A 21115-nucleotide genomic window follows, 5' to 3' on the forward strand; every position below is an offset into this window, starting at 1 on the left:
GAGTACATAATGAGAAACGCTGGGCTGGAAGAAGCACAAGCTGGAATCAAAATTGCCGGGAGAAATATCAACAACCTCAGATATGCAGATGACACCACCCTTATGGCAGAAAGTGAAGAGGAGTTAAAAAGCCTCTTGATGAATGTGAAAGTGGAGAGCGAAAAAGCTGGCTTAAAGCTCAACATTCAGAAAATGAAGATCATGGCATCTGCATGGGAAATGATGGGGAAACAGTGGAGACAGTGTCAGACTTTATTTTTGGGGGCTCCAAAATCACTGCAGATGGTGACTGCAGCCATGAAATTAAAAGACGCTTAGTCCTTGGAAGAAAAGTTATGACCAACCTAGATAGCATATTCAAAAGCAGAGACATTACTTTGCCGACTAAGGTCCATCTAGTCAAGGCTATGGTTTTTCCAGTAGTCATGTATGGATGTGAGAGTTGGACTGTGAAGAAGGCAGAGTGCCGAAGAATGGATGCTTTTGAACTGTGGTGTTGGAGAAGACTCTTGAGAGTCCCTTGGACTGCAAGGAGATCCAACCAGTCCATCCTAAAGGAGATCAGTCATGGGTGTTCTTTCGAAGGAATGATGCTAAAGCTGAAACTCCAGTACTTTGGCCACCTCATGCAAAGAGTTGACTATTGGAAAAGACTCTGATGCTGGGAGGGACTTTGGGCAAGAGGAGAAGGGGACAACAGAGGATGAGATGGCTAGATGGCATCACTGACTTGATGGACATGATGAGTTGGTGATGGACAGGGAGGCCTGGTGTGCTGCAATTCATGGGGTCGCAAAGAGTCGGACGTGACTGAGCTACTGAACTGAACTGAAGTGAAGAAACAGACATAAAGAACAGACTTAGGGACTCAAAGAGGGCAGGAGAGGGTGAGATGTATGGAGAGAGTAACATGGAAACTTACATTACCATATTTTTAAAATAGGTAGCTAATGGGAATTTGCTGTATGTCTCAGGCAACTCAAACAAGAGCTCTATACCAACCTAGGGGGTAGGGTGGGGGAGATGGGAGAGAGGTTCAAGAGGGAGGGGACATATGTATACCTATGGCTGATTCATGCTGATGTTTGACAGAAAATAACAAAATTGTTTAAAGTAATTATCCTTCAATTAAAAAATAAAGTATTTGACATAAAAAGATGATTAAAAGAAAAGTTCATGCATTACAGCTTATTCTTCTATTTATATGAAAGATAATCAGGATCTATGTGGTCATTTATATCCAATATAGTAACTTGTTGATAACTGGAACAAGCACCCTGGGGGATAGGATGGGAAACAAGAGATGATTAAGTAGATTTGATCACTAGAGGCACATACTCACAATATGAATAATGAATAAGAAAGGAGTGACAGAAAAAGTATCTGTAAGTTAAAAAAAAAATCTATAAAAAAACAATCAGGTAAGTTCTCAAGTGTTTAGGTAAACAAACTTCAACAGGACTGCAATCACAAAGGTGATTCTGAGTAATCAAGAAAAGATTAAGTTATGCCCAGTATATGCTATTGCAAATTCCATGGTCTTGAATCCTTCTGGGATAAGCGGTTAAAATAAAAAGATCGGGGCTTAAAGAACAATAAGCTTAATAATCTTGAAAAACAGTTTATGCCTTGAGGGCTCCAGATAGCTAGGGCTTTGCTTTTGCATTAATCTACAGTTTGGGTTCAAATTCAGTGTTAAAGTAATGTTCACATTACCTGCTGGTTTGTTTCTTCACTTTTCTGAATACCACTCTCTTCCAGGGTGTAGTCATAATTAAACAGATAACCAAGCAGATGCCACAAAATTCCAGCTTGTAATAGGTGTGTCTGTAGCCAGAAATCCACAGCAAAAGAGCTAACACATTCTACCCCAAGGGCAGCCACTCTTGGAATACTCTGAGAATAAAAATAATGGAATTAATGGATTTTTAAAAAAAAAGCTCCCAAGAGAAACAGACTGTGAATGTATGAGAAGCTACTTAACTATCTTACTGTATGTGTGTTTACCTCCTCTTATATTTTCTATTCTGGTTTATATCTGAGTCCTATATCATTTAAAGCCTAAAATTAGAGTAACCATGTGACAAGACACAGAATTACTATTTTAAAAAATTAATTTGAAAACTGAAGCATGGTTGTTTACAATATTGTATTAGTTTCAGGTATACAACACAGAGATTCTTTTTTTTTTTTTGAGATTATATTCTATTATAGTTAATACAAGATATTGGGTATAAGTCTTTGTGTTATACAATTGGATAACAAATCCTTCCTATCTATTTTATGAATGAAAGTGAAAGTCACTCAGTCATGTCTGACTCTTTGCAACCCCATGGACTATACAGTTCATGGAATTCTCCAGGCCAACACACTGGAGTGGGTAGCGTCTCCCTTCTCCAGGGATAGAATCCAGGTCTCTTACATTGTAGGTAGGTTCTTTACCAGCTGAGCCATAAGGGAAGCCCAAGAATACTGAAGTGGGTAGCCTAACCCTTCTCCAGCGGATCTTCCTGACCTAGGAATCAAACCAGGGTCTCCTGCACTGTAGGCAGAATCTTTACCAACTGAGCTATCAGGGAAGCCCATTTTATACATAGCAGTTTGTATTTGTTAATCCCATTTTCCTCATTTGTCCCTCCTCGCCTCCCTCTTCCTTTTCTTTTTGGTAACCGTAAGTTTGTTTTCTATGTCTGTGAGGCTGTTTCTATTTTGTATATATGTTCATTTGTATTATTTTTTAGATTCCACATATAAGTGATATCATATAGTACCTGTCTTTGTCTGACTTGTTATACTAAGCATAATATTCTCTAGGTCATTCACACTGCTGCAAATGGCAATATTTCATTCTTTGTTTATGCTCAATAACATTCCACTGTGTGTATTTGTGTGTATATATAAAGTATGTGTGTGTATACACATCAACTTAAGCCAACCATTTGTTGATGAACACTTGGGTTGTTTTCATGCCTTGGCTATTATGAATAGTGCTATGAACACAGGGTGCACATATATTTTCAAATGTGTAGTTTTCCAGATAGGTACCTAGGAGTGGAACTGCTGGATCATATATATGGTAGCCCTGGGGCTTCCCTGGTGGTTCAGGCAGTAAAGAATCTGCCTGTAATGCAGGAGACCCAGGTTCAATCCCTGGGTCGAAAAGATCCCATGGAGAAGGGAATGGTTACCCACTTCAGTATTCTTTCTCTATTTTTAGTTTTATTAGGGAACCTCCGGAGAAGGCGATGGCACCCCACTCCAGTACTCTTGCCTGGAAAATCCCATGGACAGAGGAGCCTGGTGGGCTGCAGTCCATGGGGTCGGGAAGAGTTGGACATGACTGAGCGACTTCACTTTCACTTTTCACTTTCCTGCACTGGAGAAGGAAAGGGCAACCCACTCCCGTGTTCTTGCCTGGAGAATCCCCAGGGATGGCCTGGTAGGCTGCCATCTATGGGGTCGCACAGAGTCGGACACAACTGAAGCGACTTAGCAGCAGCAGCAGCAGGGAACCTCCATGCTGTTTTCCATAGTGGCTGTACTACACCAACTTATATTCCCAACAACAGTATACAAGGGATCTCTTTCTCCACATCCTCTCCAGCATTTATTATTTGTAGACTTTTTGGTGATAGACATTCTGACCAAAGTGAGGTGATACCTCAATGTGGATTTGATTTGTACCAGAATTACTATCTTTGAAGCCAATTAGTGTTAAAGACTTGAGAATACTGTTTTGTTTCACCTCTTGTATTTTTAAAAACAGTGATGAGGCATTAGTAGCAATACGTGTGCCAGTAATCTTAAGTGTATCAATGAAGCCTTTAGTGTAAGTGTACAGATTTACTTCTTTATACCAGCATTTCTTTCTTATTAGACACATCTAAGTATGTCAAGTAAATATAGTTGGGGACGTGTTTTCATCAGATTCCTTATTTCCAGGTACCTTAGCCCAGGATCAGCAACCTAATCCTATTCTATTCCAACATAACTGTCACTCTGCTCAGTTACCAGAGAATCTCTTTCCTTTCCCGTCACTTATCACATCACCCATAGTCAACTTCCCTCAGCAGTGCTGGACTGGGAAGAACAGCAAGCTCTCAGATCCCTATGGCCTTTTCATGCTATGACTTGACTCTTGACTCAGAGGTTAAAAGCGTTTGCCTACAATGTGAGAGACTCGGGTTCGATCCCTGGGTTGGGAAGATCCCCTGGAGAAGGAAATGGCAACCCACTCCAGTATTCTTGCCTGGAGAATCCCATGGACGGAGGAGCCTGGCAGGCTATAGTCCATGGGGTCCCAAAGAGTTGGACACGACTTCACTTTCACTTTCCTTCACTTTACTTTCACTAGACTGATAGCTTAGTCTTCTCTCTTGCTTCCCTGCCTCTGTTCAAACGTTTAGAGGAAACCAACTTCCATCTAGATATGTCACTCTTGTCTTATTCTTTGTGGGCCAGCCCAGGAACAAAGTCATCATTTACAGCAAGGATTCAGTGAAAAACATTTTTAGAGATCCATGTCATTTACTTGAAAATAATTTTAGGAAAACAACTTATTTATAAATTGAGGACTGGCTACTTGACGAGAAAACTAATTGCTGACTGAATCCAGAAAAACAGTAAACGGTAACATCTACCTTGCCGAAATAGAGCACCCGACAGAGATCCCTGATGATGCCGGGCATTTCTGTAATCTTCTCTCGGCATTCTTCAAACTGAGCAGCCACACTATAGCACCTGCTTATGTGTCCACACACCTGCAGGTAACACAACAGGGCAGAAAAAGGTCACCTGTGCATTCCTGTTCAAGACAGTGGAAATCAAATCAGCAGAGATTTGTAATAATGTTTAATGAAATATATGACGCTCCAAAATTAAACAGAACATTTCTACTGAATTATCAGTATTTCTGGTTAAGATACCCTATAGATACAAGGTTGGCAAACCATGGCTACTATACGGCCACAGGCCAAGTCAACCATGATCTGTCTTTGTAGGGCCAGGAAGCCTTAGCTTTTACATTTGCAAAGAGTTGTAAAAGTCACAAATAAGAAACATGCAATAGGATTTCCCTGGTGGTAGTGGACAAGAATCTATCTGCCAATGCAGGAAACACAGGTTTGATCCCTGGTCCAGAAAGAGTCCACATGCCGTGGGGCAATAAAATCCATGTGCCACAACTACTAAACCTGTGTTCTAGAATCCTCCAGCAGCAACTACTAAAGCCCATTCACCCTAGCACCGGTGCTCAGTGACAAGAGAAGTCACTGCAATTAGAAACCTATACACCATGATAAAGAGAAGCCCCCACTCTCCGCAAGGAGAAAGCCCGTGCTCTGCAACAAAGACCCAGTCCAACCAAAAATAAATAAATAATTTTAAAAATATGCAACAGACTACATGTAACCTGAATGTCTCAAATAATCACCCTCTAGCCCCTTATAAAAAAAAGTTTGCCAACTTCTGGATTGAAGTATTTTTGCCCTGAATTGTAATAATGTACTATACTTATTAATAAAAATACAGATGAAACTCAAAAGCCTGTACCGAATTGTTTTCTATTCTAAATTTTGCTGGCATACACAAAAGGTCAAAAAGATGCATTTTACAGTGATCTTAATGTTCCTGATGGATCTTCTACCAAATAATTCAACAGAAAAGAAGAAAATGAAAAACACTAGGTACGGGAGTGGGAAGTAAAGAAGGAATTAAGGAAGGGGATGGAAGATAAGTGAAACAAAAATGGAAAAATTACAGATGTTTGAAACTGGGTAAAGGGGATATGGGATTCATTATATCACTCTCTATTATAAGGAAAAAAAATTAAGCCAACAGATTATATATGATTTACCACAGTGCTTATTAAAGTGTGATACACAGAATAACAGCATCAGTATCATCTGGGAATTTTGTTAGAAAAGCATATTCTCAGGCCCCTACTCTAGCCTTTCTGAATCAGAAACTTTGGGCAGAGGACCTGGGAGGCAGACCTCAGCAACCCAGGTTTTAATGAGCCCTCAAAGTGATTCTAAAACACACCTAACATCTGAACTACCAGTCTAGCGTAACTTTCTTGGAATAGTGTGTTTCAGCCTTACCTGTACTGACATGTCACTTGGTTTACTAGAACGATTCAAGACAGCCACACAGCGACTAAATGCCTCTTGTAACACCTGCAGAGAAAGAAGTCTGCAGTTAACTCTCAAAGTTTGAAAAGCCTCCTCTGCTAGGAACTAAACATTAATTAACCTTCTAGTATTAGAAACTTGGCAAATAAGTGTTGGCTCAATTAACATTTGATCAATAAACAAGTAAACAAAGAACCCTGCAGTTTTTTGAAAGCATCCTGCTACACTATTTTACAAGTAATATTAAGTTCACCAACTATGAATCTAATATTCTCCAATTCATGTTATGCAATAAGGCTCCATTTATTTTAATTTTGGTATTAGAATATAAAGAACATGGTAATCTGTTGCAATAAATTAAAGAAACTGTATCAACTGTATTCATACTTGGTGAATTCTTTATTGCTAAGAGACAGTTTGCCTAAACTAGCTTTAAGACAAGGACAAAGATCATTCCATATTACCTCAATTCCATTCTCCCGTCTAAGCTCTTCAGCATTGAGGGCTGAGCAGTTAACCGTATGGAAAGCCAGCTCTGCAGCAGCAGGCAACAATGGTGATTCTTTTGAGAAAAGGAGGTCATCTGAAGTTTCCATTGTTATAGTCCTAATTAGCATGGGGTATCCTGCATATTTATAAGGCTGTAAATCTGAAATAATTATGGTTTTAAGTTAATTATTAATTACATTGTCAAAAAAAAATTAAAACAGTCAACATCTTAAATGTTTCCTAATTCTAGTTTATATAAAGAAACTAAACTGAGAACAAATCCCTTGGATCTTTTCTACTAGCAAACTTGTTTGGTTGACCTCTCTAAAATGCTTCTACTAGAAAAAGAGTATTTCCTGGTATAAACTTTGTGTATAGTGGTTTTGATCCTTCGCAGAGTATCTACTTTCTGTATGGTCCATGTGATCTTTATAACTTTTACCTTTTGAGAATGACCAATAATCTACTTTAACCCGTTTTTAAGACAGCTTAAATAAAAAAAGCCCCTTGGAACTTGTCCTGGTAGTCCTAACACATACATATATAAGGAAAAGAGTGAATGAATTAATGTTAAGTTCTATCAGATGAGGACCCACTACCGTAGAACTTACTGAGCATAAACTCCCTTTGTGAAAAGTAGAAGACAGCGTGAAAAAAAATTCTCACCTTGATAACACATAAAATGAGCTACAGCTGCACTATGGTGGCTAAAATAGAGTTATCAGCCAAAAAACAAACCAATGGTTTGAAAAGATTTCTTTAAATTTATTCTCATTAGTGATAAATGTCATGTAACTAAATGTTTTACAAATGCTTTCTGTTGAAATTATATGCAAAACTCAATCAATTAATCACTGCTCTAATGTCCAAGCTGCTCAATCCCCATGATGTCCCCTCCAATAAACTAGAATCCTACTTATCTTAAATTACCCAACACTCCTGTTTATCTCAGATTTCTCATTATTCTCTTTTCTCCCATCATCCTACAGAGCAAATAGGTTTCCCATTTTATGGGTAAGCCAAGTTTAGCTCCAAGCCAATGGACACACCTGTTATACTGAAACTAAATCCAACCTCCCCAACAAAGTCTAACTGTTAGACTACCACAAATCACCCTAAAAACAACATCGGAAATTCCCAATAACCTGTACCAAAAAATCACACTTATTTCATTTATAAAATTTTCATAGTGTTCCACAAGATCAGAGGATTTTGAGAGCTACCATAGAAAAATGAAGTGTGAGGGGATATATATGACCATTTGAAAAGTCTCTCTTGCCCTTTTTTAAGATTTATTTATTTATTTAATTTTTTGGCTGTTGGTGGGTCTTCATTGTTGTACACGGGCTTTCTCCAGTTGCATAAAGCAGTGTGCAGCTTCTCAGTGTGTGGCTTCTCCTGTTCGGAAGCATAGCTCTAGGTTCAAGGACTTCAGTAGTTGCACCTTGCAGGCTCTAGAGCATGGGCTCAGCAGCTGTGGCACCCAGGCTCAGTTGCTCCAAGGCATGTGAAACATTCCCAGGCCAAGGATTGGACCAGTGTCCCTTGCACTGGAAGGTGGATTCTTAACCACTGGACCACGAAGGAAGCTCTGTTGCTTTTTAAAAAACAGAACACCCTAGATGTTTTCAGCCTTTAGACGTTTATAGATAGGTGGAGTCTTACAAAAGACGTGATCCTTAAATTCCAGGTCCATTTTAGATCTCATTTAATATGTTTATTATTAAATGGCTAAAGACAAAACTAACCAAGTACCTCCACAGAACAGGTAATGTGGAAGGAACAATGAAATCTTATTGAGAATGTAAACTACTGAAAAGCATAGGCAAGAATTGTAAGGTATAAAACAAACATTTTGGGTCTAACTACAGAAAACTACTCTTTTACTGTATTTAAAATGGAATTCCAAGAGTCTTCTGCATAAATAATTAGAAATACGTAGGAGGAAGGTTCAAGAGGGAGGGGACATATGTATACTTAACGGCTGATTCACAGTGTTGTACAGCAGAAACCAACACAACATCGTAAAGCAATTATTCTCCAAATAAAAATAAATTAAAAATATAATAATAAAAAAATATTAACCCCCCCAAAAGAAATAAGCAGCAGAAACAAGGAACATGGTAGAATTAGCTGGAGGAAAAATCATAACACATGCCTTACCTTCTTTATGACGGTTGAAGAGAATGCTCTGAGTTTTCAGAATTAAAATTATATTCTCTGGATCTGGTCCATCCATAATTTTTGCTGATTTGGTACATAAAAATTCATAGGCTTTATTTACCTTTTCAAACATATCCTGTATGTAACCAAAGACAATCAACCTTTAATTCAGAACATCTAAAATCACAACTTAGAACACAGCTAGTTTATATTTTACTAATAACTTTAGTTACTATTTTGTTCTGTTTTTTATATTAAGGAATTCATTAGAACTGTAATTTAGATGGCATAGTTTTCAAATGAAACAACTTTTTTTTCCCCAAGAAAGGCATTCAATGATCTCAATACCATTTACTGAAAATTTTTTCTTCACTGGCTTATACCATAAATGTTATATTAAATTCATATACACCAGATACAGTTTCTGAATTATTATAAAAATAGTTATAAGAGGTACTATTTTTTTAGCACTATTGCAGGCACTTTGCTAAATGCTTTACATACATTATTTCACATAATTCTCAAAACACTATATAAGGTGCGTACCCTTAATAACCTCATTTTTAAGATGTTACATAACTTGCCTAAGGTCACAAAGCCCACTGCTGACAGAGCTAAGACTCCTATATCCATGCTCTTAATTACTATTCTATAATGTTCCTTGATCTGTATGTTGATCTTTGTGCCAGTAGAATACTGTATTACTATTGTAGTTTTACAGAGTACTTAGTATCTGGTAGTTCAAGTCTAGAAATATAATACTGATTTCAAGACTTCTTCCTATATTGACTGTTTTCTTTCCTAGATTAATCAGAACTGCTTTACATTTCTCAAAAAATGTCCCAGGTTTTTTGATTAAAACTACCTTAAGTACATAAAAGTGATGTTTTTTTCAATGCTAACTTCCTACTCAGGAATATAGCCTATCTCTAATAAAAAACACTAGCCTTGAATCAGGGGAAACTACCTGAAGTTTTTAGCAACAGACTATGAGCACTAGTTTTAGGGGTCCTTATGTGATTTTATGAGTGCCCACTGGCATTATAGTAGGAAGCTGCAAAACACAAGATCAGGGAATGCTGGCAGCAGATGACTTTAACTCTGAACCAAACTTTCTGTTTTTTCATTAACAGTCATAAGAAGTTGGATGTCATTAGAAAGAAAGAAATTACCCAAAGCAATCTGAGTGGCAATGGATCACCGACAAATGAATTAAGTTCACCCATCTCTTGGCTGCCTTCAATTACTCATGTGACAGCTCATTAATTTTCAAACAAACATGGGTAAGAAAAGAGAATAAAAACCTTAAGTTACTAGTCGTGCTTCCCCAGTGGCTCAGCTGATAAAGAACTGGCCTGCCAATGCAGGAGACACCAAGAAATGTGGGTTTGATCCCTAAGTCAGGAAGACCCACTGGAGAAGGAAATGGCACCCTGCTAAAGTATTACTTATTCTTGCCTGGAAAATTTCATGGACAGAGGAGCCTGGTGGGCTATAGTCCATGGGATCACAAAGAGTCAGACATGACTGAGCACACTCACACTAGTCAAAGAGCAGTCCTTTTGATAAAATGAGAGATGACCATCTATGCAAAAAATGAGCACGTCGATCAGAAGTTAATTTAACATATACTAGACATATATTATGAGGCAGACACTGGTGCATAAGTATATCTTTTCTCTACCTGAAACAGTAGTAGAACAAAAGCAAGTCAACCCCAAGGCCCTAACTCGAAAGGCAGTACATACCCTCCCTTCTGGATTCTTATCAGGATGATATTTCTGTGCAAGTCTGAAGTAAGCTTTTCTAATTTTGCTCTCATCATGCCTGCAAAATAGGAAAACTGTTTCATGAATTGAGTAATGTACAAGAAAAATATTTACACAATCATCTAAAATGATTATTTTAAGAACCTTACTTTTATTGTGTATGATCATATATTAGGCACCTAATTAAATCAGTAAGACTTAAGTAAGGTTATTCTTTTTTAAAAAATGTTTTATCTATTTTAATTAAAGGATAATTCCTTTATAATATTGTGATGGTTTCTGTCATAAATCAGTATGAATCAGCTATTGGCATACATGTGTTCCCTCCATCCTGAACCTCCCTCACAATTCCTCCTCACCCTATCCCCCTAGGTCTACACAGAGCACCAGCTTTGGGTGCCCTGCTTCATGCATCAAACTCTCACCGGTTATCTATTTTACATATGGTAATGTATATGTTTCAATGCTATTGTTTCAAATTATCCCACCCTCTTCTCCTGCTAAGTCCAAAAGTCTGTTCTTTACATCTGTGTAGCCTTTGCTGCCCTATATGTAGGATCATTGATAAAGATTATTCTTATGTATGATCTTTACCCTTAAAAAAAAAGTTGCCTATACAAGGTTACCATATTCACTTCAAATTACAAAACCATATTTGGGGTTCAAATAACTTAGAATTACTTTTAAACCAACTTTTAAAAATGTCACTTCAAACTATAATTCTAAGTTATTTTAACTTTCAGTTCAGTTCAGTCACTCAGCCGTGTCCAACTCTTTGCATTCCCATGGACTGCAGCACACCAGGTTTCCCTGTCCATCACCAGCTCCCAGAGCTTGCTCCAACTCATGTCCATTGAGTCCATGATGCCACCCAACCATCTCGTCTTCTGTCGTCCCCTTTTCCTCCTGCCTTAATCTTTCCCAACATCAGGGTCTTTTCTAATCAATCAGTTCTTCGTTATCAGCTGGCCAAAGTATTGGAGCTTCAGCATCAGTCCTTCAAAAGAATATTCAGGACTGATTTCCTTTAGGATAGACTGGTTGAATCTCCTTGCTATCCAAGGAACTCTCAAGAGTCTTCTCCAACATCACAGTTCGAAAGCATCAATTTTTCGACACTCAGCTTTCTTTATGGTCTAACTCTCAGATCTATACATGTGGTGTTGGAGAAGACGCTTGAGAGTCCCTTGGACTGCAAGGAGATCCAACCAGTCCATTCTGAAGATCAGCCCTGGGATTTCTTTGGAAGGAATGATGCTGAAGCTGAAACTCCAGTACTTTGGCCAACTCATGGGAAGAGTTGACTCATTGGAAAAGACTCTGATGCTGGGAGGGACTGGAGGTGGGAGGAGAAGGGGACGACAGAGGATAAGATGGCTGGATGGCATCACTCACTCGATGGACGTGAGTTTGAGTGAACTCCGGGAGTTGGTGATGGACAGGGAGGCCTGGTGTGCTGCGATTCATGGGGTCGCAAAGAGTCGGATACGACTGAGAGACTGAACTGAACTGAACTGGAAAAACCATAGCTTCAACTACCAGGACCTTTGTCGGTAAAGTTTTAACTTTCAGCCTATACTTAAAATTTTTTTTTTTCTATCATACGTATTCTACTATAAAACTTCACTGATTAATAAATCTGCATTCTTTCCTATACGTCATTTACTATCCTAGACACACTGCTATCAAATATCTTCCTTAGGTATAAGACAAATTGCAAGGAGATGGGAAAGATGATACTAAAAATGACTTACGGTCCCTGTCCTTGAGGGAGATTAAGCAGTTCATAAGCATCATCTATTGACATTGTAGGTGGCTTCTTTTCTACTTCCTTCTTCCAGGCATCAAGGGTATCTTTTAGAAGCTTGACCTTAAAGACAGAATCAAAAGTTATGTTTAGCAGCAGCAGCAGCAAAGTAAAACTATTTCAGAATATAATTTGTAAGTTATGAAATTGTTGTGTTATATTTACTTAAATTGACATTTTAGGCTAAACAACGAACAGCTTTCTAAATACAAATAACCAGAATTTCCTTCTAGTATTGTTAAATGTTAGGTAGCAAAGTATTTGTTACAGGGCTATTATTTTTTTTAAAGTGGTATCTTAATTCTCGGTCAATTTTTGCCTCTCCTTTTAATTGTTAAAGAAACAGAAAGTATGGAAAATGTAGAAATTAGTAATGAACTGGCAAAAATAAGAGTGTCCCAGGAATTAATACTATGTTTTTTATGTGAACTCTCAGTTAATCTTACCAACCACCACAGGAATAGCTGCTATTAGTAGTAACAGCACTATTATCATACCTGAGGTTTAGATAAGCCAAGCAATACACTCAATAATATGTTGCTGTTGTTTATATTGCTAAGTCATGTCTAACTTTCTACATCCCCATGGACTGTAGCCCAGGCACGAATACTGGAGCGGATTGCCATTTCCTTCTTTAAAGGATTTTCCCAACCCAGGGATCAAACCCATGTCTCCTGTACTGTGGGTGAATTCTTTACCTCTGAGTCACCTAGTAAGTAAGTAAGTAAAGTCACTCAGTCATGCCCAAGACTGAGTGACCCCATGGACAGTAGCCTACCAGGCTCCTCTATCCATGGGATTTTCCAAGCAACAGTACTGGAGTGGATTGCCATTTCCTTCTCCAGTGGATCTTCCCGACCCAGGGATCAAACCAGGGTCTATCACATTGTAGACAGATGCTTTACCGTCTGAGCCACCAGGGAAGCCCATAAATAGGTGACCCACAGAGAACTTGTCCAGGATTAGAAACCGGAACCTTACACAACCAAACAGATAATCATACCCTAGACTGATGAGCTATTAATCACCAAACAAACTCAACCCAAACTGCCTAACTTCAGCATCTGTGAGCTTAATCATTCTCTTATAAAGACAAGCTCCCACCAAGCTATTATAACATGTAATTATATTATATAATTACATAACCTTAGTATATTATATAATCTCTTAATAGATTAAGAAGATTAAGAGATTAAGGAGAGGTGACAAGAATACACAGAACTATGCAAAAAAAGGTCTTAATGACCAAGATAAGTATGATGGTGTGGTCACTCACCTAGAGCCAGGCATTCTGGAGCAAGAAGTTAGGTTGGCCTTAGGATACACTACTATGGACAAAGCTAGTGGAAGTGATGGAATTCCAGCTGAGCTATTTTAAATCCTAAAAGATGATGCTGTTAAAGTGCTACATTCAATATGTCAGCAAACATGGAAAACTAAGCGTGGCCACAGGACTGAAAAAAGGTCAGTTTTCATTCCAATCCCAAAGAAGGGCAATGCCAAAGAATGTTCAAACTACCATACAACTGCACTCATTTCACCTGCTAATAAGGTTATGCTCAAAATTCTTCAAGTTAGGCTTCAGGCAGTATGTGAACTGAGACTTCCCAAATATACAAGCTGGGCTTAGGAAAGGCAGAGGAATTTGTTGGATCATGGAGAAACCAAGGGAGTTCCAGAAAAACACATACTTCTGCTTCATTGACTACACTGAAGCCTCTAACTATGTGGATCACAACAAACTGTGGAAAATTCGTAAGAGATGGGACTACCAGACCACCTTGCCTCCTGAGAAAACTGTTCACGGTAGAGAAGCAACAGTTAGAACTGGACATGGAACAACAGACTGGTTTAAAATTGGCACAGGAGTATGTCAAGGCTGTATACTGTCATCCTGCTTACTTGACTTCTATGCAGTGTACATCATGCAAAATGCCAGGCTGGATGAAGCACAAGCTGGAATCAAGACTGCTGGGAGAAGTACCAACAACCTCAAATATGCAGATAATACCACTCTAAAGGCAGAAGTGAAGAGGAACTAAAGAGCCTCCTGATGAGGGTGAAAGGGGAGAGTGAAAAAGCTAGCTTGAAACTCAAAAAACAAAGATCATGGCATCTACACCCATCACTTCATGGCAAATAGAAGGGGAAAAAGTGAAAGCAGTGACAGGTTTTATTTTCTTGGGCTCCAAAATCACTGTGAACAGTGATTGCAGGCATGAGATTAAAAGATGCTTGCTCCCTGGAAGGAAAGCTATGACACATCTAGACAGCATATTTAAAAGCAGAGACATCACTTAGCTGACAAAGGTCTGGACAGTAAAAAATACGATTTTCCTAACAGTTATATACGATGTGAAAACAGGACCATAAAGAATGCTGAGCACCAAAGAACTGATGCTTCTGAATTGTGGTGTTGGAGAAGATTCTTGAGAGCCCTTTGGAAAGCAAGGAGATCAAGCCAGTCAATCCTAAAGGAAATCAACCTTAAATATTCATTGGAAGGACTGATGCTGAAGCTGAAGCTCCAATACAACCTGATGGCAAACAGCTGATGCAATGGAAAAGAACCTGATGCTGGGAAAAACTCAGGGCATGAAGAAGAGGGGGCAACAGAGGATGAGACGGTTGGATAGCATTACCAACTTAATGGATATGAGTTTCACCAAACTCCAGGAGAGGGTGAAGGGCAGGAAAGCCTGGCACACTGCAACCCATGGAGCTGAAAAGAGTCAGACACAACTTAGCGATGGAACGTCAACAAATTTTGTTACATGTATGAAATTGAGTTTGTTTTTGTCAGAAAAGATCAAGATTGTAAAGTCCTTTTATGCTCCCTGAAAAAACTTTCAGTTTAGGATTTACCCAAATACAGTCAAATTACAGAGTGCTTAAGTAAAAAGAACTATCTAAGAAATATATTATCCTTCTTAGAAAGAAGAAATTACCCAGAAGCAATTAGAGGTTATTTTTATGATTTAAGAAGGCACAAATTAATCTGCTGACTTACCGGGTCTTTAATTGGCCAATCTGGAAACCGGAGTGTATCACAAAGTTGTTTGAGATAATAAATACTACAAAATAGTTCATTTTCTAGTTGTGGGTAGTTGATAACTGGGATGGGGCAATATTGATAAAGTGCTCTTGTGTTACTCTGAAGACGAGGCGTAAAATCAGCAAGATGGGCAGCAATCTTCTCTATCATGAGGCGCCTACAATTAGAAAAGTCTCCAAGCATTATGATGACATTATTTATTTAAAAAAACATTGACCTATTTGGTTGTACCCGATCTTAATAGAGACCTGTGAGACCTAGCTCCCTGACCAGGGATTGAACCTGGGCCCTCTGCATTCGGAGCATGGAGCCTTAACCACGGGGACAACAGGAAGTCCCTATTTTATCTTTTATGTTAAAGAAAAGTTTACGACAGGAAATCATGCAAGATAATTACATGGATCTTCTTCAGAGTAACTCAGTTATTGACCTAAATGAGAGCTTTAAGAATGTTACTCAGCGTATTCTAAATTTATTGTGTACAAACACTTTATGGATATAAATTTGTTTGTAATACTATCTATAGAGAAAACCAAAGAGAAAAAGACTGAGAATACCAACCCTTCTTACTGAAAATTCAGTCATTAGACGGTCAAAAGGTATGGAATCTGCATGCGTGAGGGCACAGCCATGGAATCAAGTTAGCTCTCTCCCCAAAGAAGCTCACTCTGTGGGCTTTATTTTAGTTAACTTAGCACACCTAGGATCTGGCCCTCAGCTAAGCAGAAACCGGATCTGCTCAGGATACACAAAGCTTCATCCTTCAGATGAGGGACTCATACCAACCAGTCTCAGAAGAAAAATATTAGACAGAATAATTATAATAAACTTATTCATATTCCTATACATTTGTTCCCAATGAAAAATATGACAGTCATACAGAATATAGTCAAATTGGTGGCTAGTACATGTCAAGCCTATAGGTCAAACTATCAGAGAAGCCAAATGATGACCAGCAGGTAGCACTGTGAGTGTGGGCCAGCCAAAAAAAAGTGGGTAACTGACTCAGAAAATCAACTGCCATCCAGCTAGGAAGACTTAGGGGTTGTCCAGAGAGGCAAACTTGACACTGGAATCATGAACTGCCAAGTCTTTACCAGACACACCCTGTATAGATACTGATATCGGCTTCTGGGCCTCTCCTTTTTCTTGGTGGAAAATGGACTTTCCTATGGCATTCCTCTGGCAACCTCCAGATTACAGTCAATGTGTGCTGGCTAGGAAGCCCTAATAAAAATGACTCCAGTATCTCTAGTCCAATCTACTTTTTGTGGGCGTAGTTTTTAAATGGGACAGAGTTCTATTTCAAAATACTCAGAAGTATCTAAATTTAAGCCCCATATGTCCCATACATATATACTAATTCACTGTCTGAAAGTCCAGTGGTAATAGGCTCCACACCCTTATGTAAAACTCCACTAAGGTAACAGTAATTTTGTTACATCAAGTCAGAACAAGAAAAAAGCTGAGGACTTTGTGAACAAGTCACTTGATTTGGCACCAACGACTACTGTAGCTTGAGATTAAGCAACTAGTAAAAGTAAATCTTTTCACAGAAGTCAAATCAGAAGGCAAAAGGTTGAGAGTCTGTGTATAATATACAATCGACTAGCTATTTACCTCATTTCACTGCTCCAGATTGCTTCTGGAGTATCAAATTCTCCTAGAAAGATCTCGGAAAACTTTTCAGGCTCGTAATTTTCTAAGTAACAAACCATTGCTTCTGGTAGAATGTGCCCAAGTATACTTCTCTGAAAAATATCCTGTCCTTTTGTCTTTAAAACAAAACAAAACAAAACAAAACATAGTTAGAAACACTTTAAAACTTTAGTTATCTTCCAGTTTTCTAATAAATGAATTGGGATTAGAGAATATTTTAAGAAGCTAATTGGAACATACTGCTTTTATGCTTTGGAAATTTGATGAAAAAAATGGCAAAAAGAGAAGTGCAAGGTTTCTGGTATGAACTGCCTTGGCATGAGCTCCAAGATGGAACTACCCCCTCTAGCCCTGCAGCAGCCTTAATTCTCCTCAGGGGTCAGGTACTGCCAACATTATTTAGGGCATCTGACCTCTGACCATGTGTAATGGTAGTGACCCTGCAAAGATTTACATCAATTATTCTATTACACTGTTGGCAGTAGTTCCCAACCTACACTTGCTTCTGTTTTCAAAAATAAGTCTAGAAAAATCAAGATCTTAAAGAGTCTATCCTCATGAAGTGTGGCTAAAACTTAGACGGAGAATTTCTATTAAAAGTAATTATAATTAATGGTATTAAGAACTTCATATTCTCTGGTTGGCCAAATGGAGTCAGCGTAATGTTCATACTTTTATCATGGTAAATTTTTAAACTCATTTCTTTACCTAACTAGGAGGGGAGAAAAAAAAAACCCTACGGACTATAAATACTTTTCTTATTTCCTTCTAGGCAAACGGAGGACGTTTCGTTCCTCTAGGATCTGACAAAGAAGTGAAAAAAGCCCACATATGGTTTTACTACTTAGTGCACAAATCAGATGATGAATATTTCAGGCTTTTTACTAATAAAAGCCATAAATTCATTGTTAAACTTTTAGGTGAGGAATTGCTGTTCTGTCCTTTAGAACAGAACCTTATTGGGTTCTACATCTAGAGTTCTGCTATAAACAAGTACTGTTTTGCTGTAATTATTCAAAAGTTAGGTGAAATGATTTTATAATATAAAACCTGAAAAAAGATTACATATACATAACTGCACAGAAAAAAGGGGAAAAAAAGAATGACAAAAGTGCTTTATGTTGCATTAATGTGGTAGCATTAGAGGCAACTTTTTAAGAAACTTGTTATTCTCATTTTCTATTTGTATAGAGCTATAGAAACCATACTTCCATGGGCAACACTTTAATATTATTAGATTATAGATAGATTACTTTCTAGGATTTTACTGGCTTCTCTATAAAATAGGCAGTTTTGGTCTTGTGTCTGTTGTCAAAGTAATGTAACACTCCTTGGTTAGTCTCTTAAACAGAGGTCCAGTTTCGATTTATACCCCTCTCAATAAAATCTGAAAATCAATGTTTCATGAAAAGTATAACAAAATTTCAAATAAGATTCAGTTATTTATTTACAGTAAACATTTCTTCAAAATGTAGGTACAAAGTTACATTTGTCAAAGCTACCTGGATAAAGTCTCATTTTTTATATTCCTATTATTCCTCCCCAAGTAAAATGGCAAGAATACTTGAGAGCACCTGAAGAAGTAAGTAGCCTCAAAATAAAAACCTAGCACGTCTCCCACACTGGGATCTGAACAAAAAGAATGTGAAAGTCTTACTAAATCTGAGCTGACTCAGGCATATAATGAATTATTTATTACCACTACTAATTAAATTTTACACAAAGGGAACAAATTATACTCATAGATAGCAAATGTCAGGTTATAATCATATCTATAATTTAAATATTAAGTCTAATAGGCAACATTTATTTTAAAACATTAGGTTAGACTTTCTTTCTGCAAGGTACCACAAGGAAAGCAAAATATGAACAAAAGAATATCTGCCTTCAAGTGCTTATAATCCAATAAACATATACAACTTAGGAAACGTTAGTGCCAGGACAGGTTCCCCAGTATTAAGTCCCATATTCAGAGGATTAATCTGGCTTACCTCTTCTGACTTGAAGGCCTGTTTGGTATGTGTGTACTTCAAAAATCTAGGGGAAAAAAAAACTACTTATCAGATACAGGAACTGATTTAGATTTAATAACCTTAATTTTCTAAGACTGGGTGGTTTTTTTTTTTTTTTTGAAGTATCGTTGATTTACTATGCTGTGCCAGTCTCTACTGTATGGTGAAATGACTCAGTTATACACATATATTCTTTTTATATTATTTTCTATTACAGTTTATCACAGGATATTGAATATAGTTCCCTGTGCTATACAGTAGGACCTTGCTAAGACCAGACCTTTTTTATAAATAAAAGCCATAAAAGGCTCTTAAACTTGTAAATCCATATTCTCAAACTGCTGAATTTTTATTTAAGGCAAGAATTTATACAAATTAGAAAAAATTTTCATGATGGTCATATTATAATTAAATAATATAAAAAATTACTCAATTTTAAGAAAAAAGCAAAATGTAAAACAATATAAATATATTAAATCTATTTGATTAAAATACTAGATGATGATACAATTTTTATGTTAGATGTGGTAAAATGGTGTGATTCTGAATAACTTTTGCCCAACCTGCTAATTTTCAAATTTTCAAACATATAAACACCTCTTAAAATGAAAAATGTAATAAAGGCAATGGTATGCTCACAAAATATAAATTTAATAAATCTGTCCATGTACAATTAAAATAATTTCAAATAAATTTTACCGAGCAACAGGAAGCACATTGGAACCTGTATACATCATGATGAAGAAAAATACTCCACTTAGATAAAGTCGAGGTAACTGTGGGTTATCTTGCATAATATGGTATAACAAAATAGCAACCTTCTCAACAAGGATAGGGTCAAAGGTCAACAGTAGCTAAAAAAAGAAATAAAATGTTTTTGTTACTGGGCTATTAAAACTTGCAACATCATCATTCATCTTAGGTTTATGCATTTCATGCGCTCAAGTTACAGTTTCTCCTAAGTAGAAAGTGGTGGTGGTGGTGGTGGTCTAGTCGCTAAGTCGTGTCTGACTCTTACGATCTGTGGACTGTAGCCTGCCAGGCTCCTCCGTCCATGGGATTCTCCAGGCAAGAATACTGGAGTGGGTTGCCATTTCCTTCTCCAGGGGATCTTCCCAACACAGGACTCGAACCCGGGTCTCCTGCATGGCAGGCAGATGATTTATCAACTGAGCTATGAGGGAAGCCAAGCAGTAAGTAGTAAAATAAAAATCAGACTGACTCAGTATGTTTGTCTACCAGCTTCTAAGCAGATTTGAAAAATATTTTATAGATTTAATGCAGAGATAGTAAAATATTAATACAGAAGTAATCAAATCTTATTCATTAAAAGCCCAACCATGCCTGAAGCTGTTTTGTTTGATTAGAGGGAAAATTGTTTTTTGTGCAGGACTCTTCCTGAATGGACTTCTCTGTTAATGATACAAGGAAAAAGAAGAGTAGCTACACTTTGGGTTAGTTTCAGGTCAGTTGATTTGAAATGAAGCATCCTGTGAAGACTATTTGGGAACTCAAAGAACTGAGCAGAGCACAGCTTTCAGTGGAACAGCACTAAAAAAAATAGTGCAAGTGCAGGTACAAGGCAAGAGGGTAACCAAATACCAGCAGGGCTGCTACTACCAGACAGTACCAAGAGGTGCCATCTCTAGAAACCTGATCCAGCAATACTGAAGGAACTATTTGGAATCTCTGGAATGCCTCTGGACTAATTAAAAAAAAAGTGTCAAGTACTGCTATGACTAAACCTGATAAATTTAGTAAGTTTTATCTTAACAAAAGTAACATTTCAATTTGCTATGAACACTTACTTCTGAGGAATCCCCAGTTTGGAGTCAAACGCTACCAGTAAAAAAATTACAATAATGAAAATAAGTATTAGCTCAGACTAGAGGCCAAAGTTCTAGACTCAGTATATGAGACTGCATAGCCATATGTCTTCAAGTAATTTAAATTTTTCTGTTTTTGGTGTCTTATCTATTCAGCAAGGTATTTTGATTATACATAGTAAAACAGTACTATGACGTATTTTA

General features: G+C 37.6%; 1 protein-coding gene across 2 annotated transcripts in view; it reads right to left on the reverse strand.

The window, feature by feature from the left end:
• The window catches only part of DNAJC13 (DnaJ heat shock protein family (Hsp40) member C13), a 157749-nt gene that overhangs the window by 40198 nt on the left and 96436 nt on the right, over positions 1-21115 (reverse strand). For both annotated transcript variants that reach the window (XR_001918368.1, XM_018051322.1), the window contains exons 30-40: positions 19785-19939; positions 19065-19110; positions 17035-17189; positions 15370-15571; positions 12307-12422; positions 10532-10610; positions 8784-8919; positions 6596-6780; positions 6102-6176; positions 4641-4760; positions 1717-1896 (exon numbers count right to left, since the gene is read on the reverse strand). Coding sequence is in view for 1 of the 2 variants with exons in the window: in XM_018051322.1 (XP_017906811.1) it covers positions 1717-1896; positions 4641-4760; positions 6102-6176; positions 6596-6780; positions 8784-8919; positions 10532-10610; positions 12307-12422; positions 15370-15571; positions 17035-17189; positions 19065-19110; positions 19785-19939 (1449 nt within the window). In the remaining variant the exon portion in view is untranslated. The remainder of the gene's footprint in view (positions 1-1716; positions 1897-4640; positions 4761-6101; positions 6177-6595; positions 6781-8783; positions 8920-10531; positions 10611-12306; positions 12423-15369; positions 15572-17034; positions 17190-19064; positions 19111-19784; positions 19940-21115) is intronic.

This window comes from Capra hircus, chromosome 1, assembly GCF_001704415.2.
Source record: "Capra hircus breed San Clemente chromosome 1, ASM170441v1, whole genome shotgun sequence".
Lineage (NCBI taxonomy): Eukaryota > Metazoa > Chordata > Mammalia > Artiodactyla > Bovidae > Capra > Capra hircus.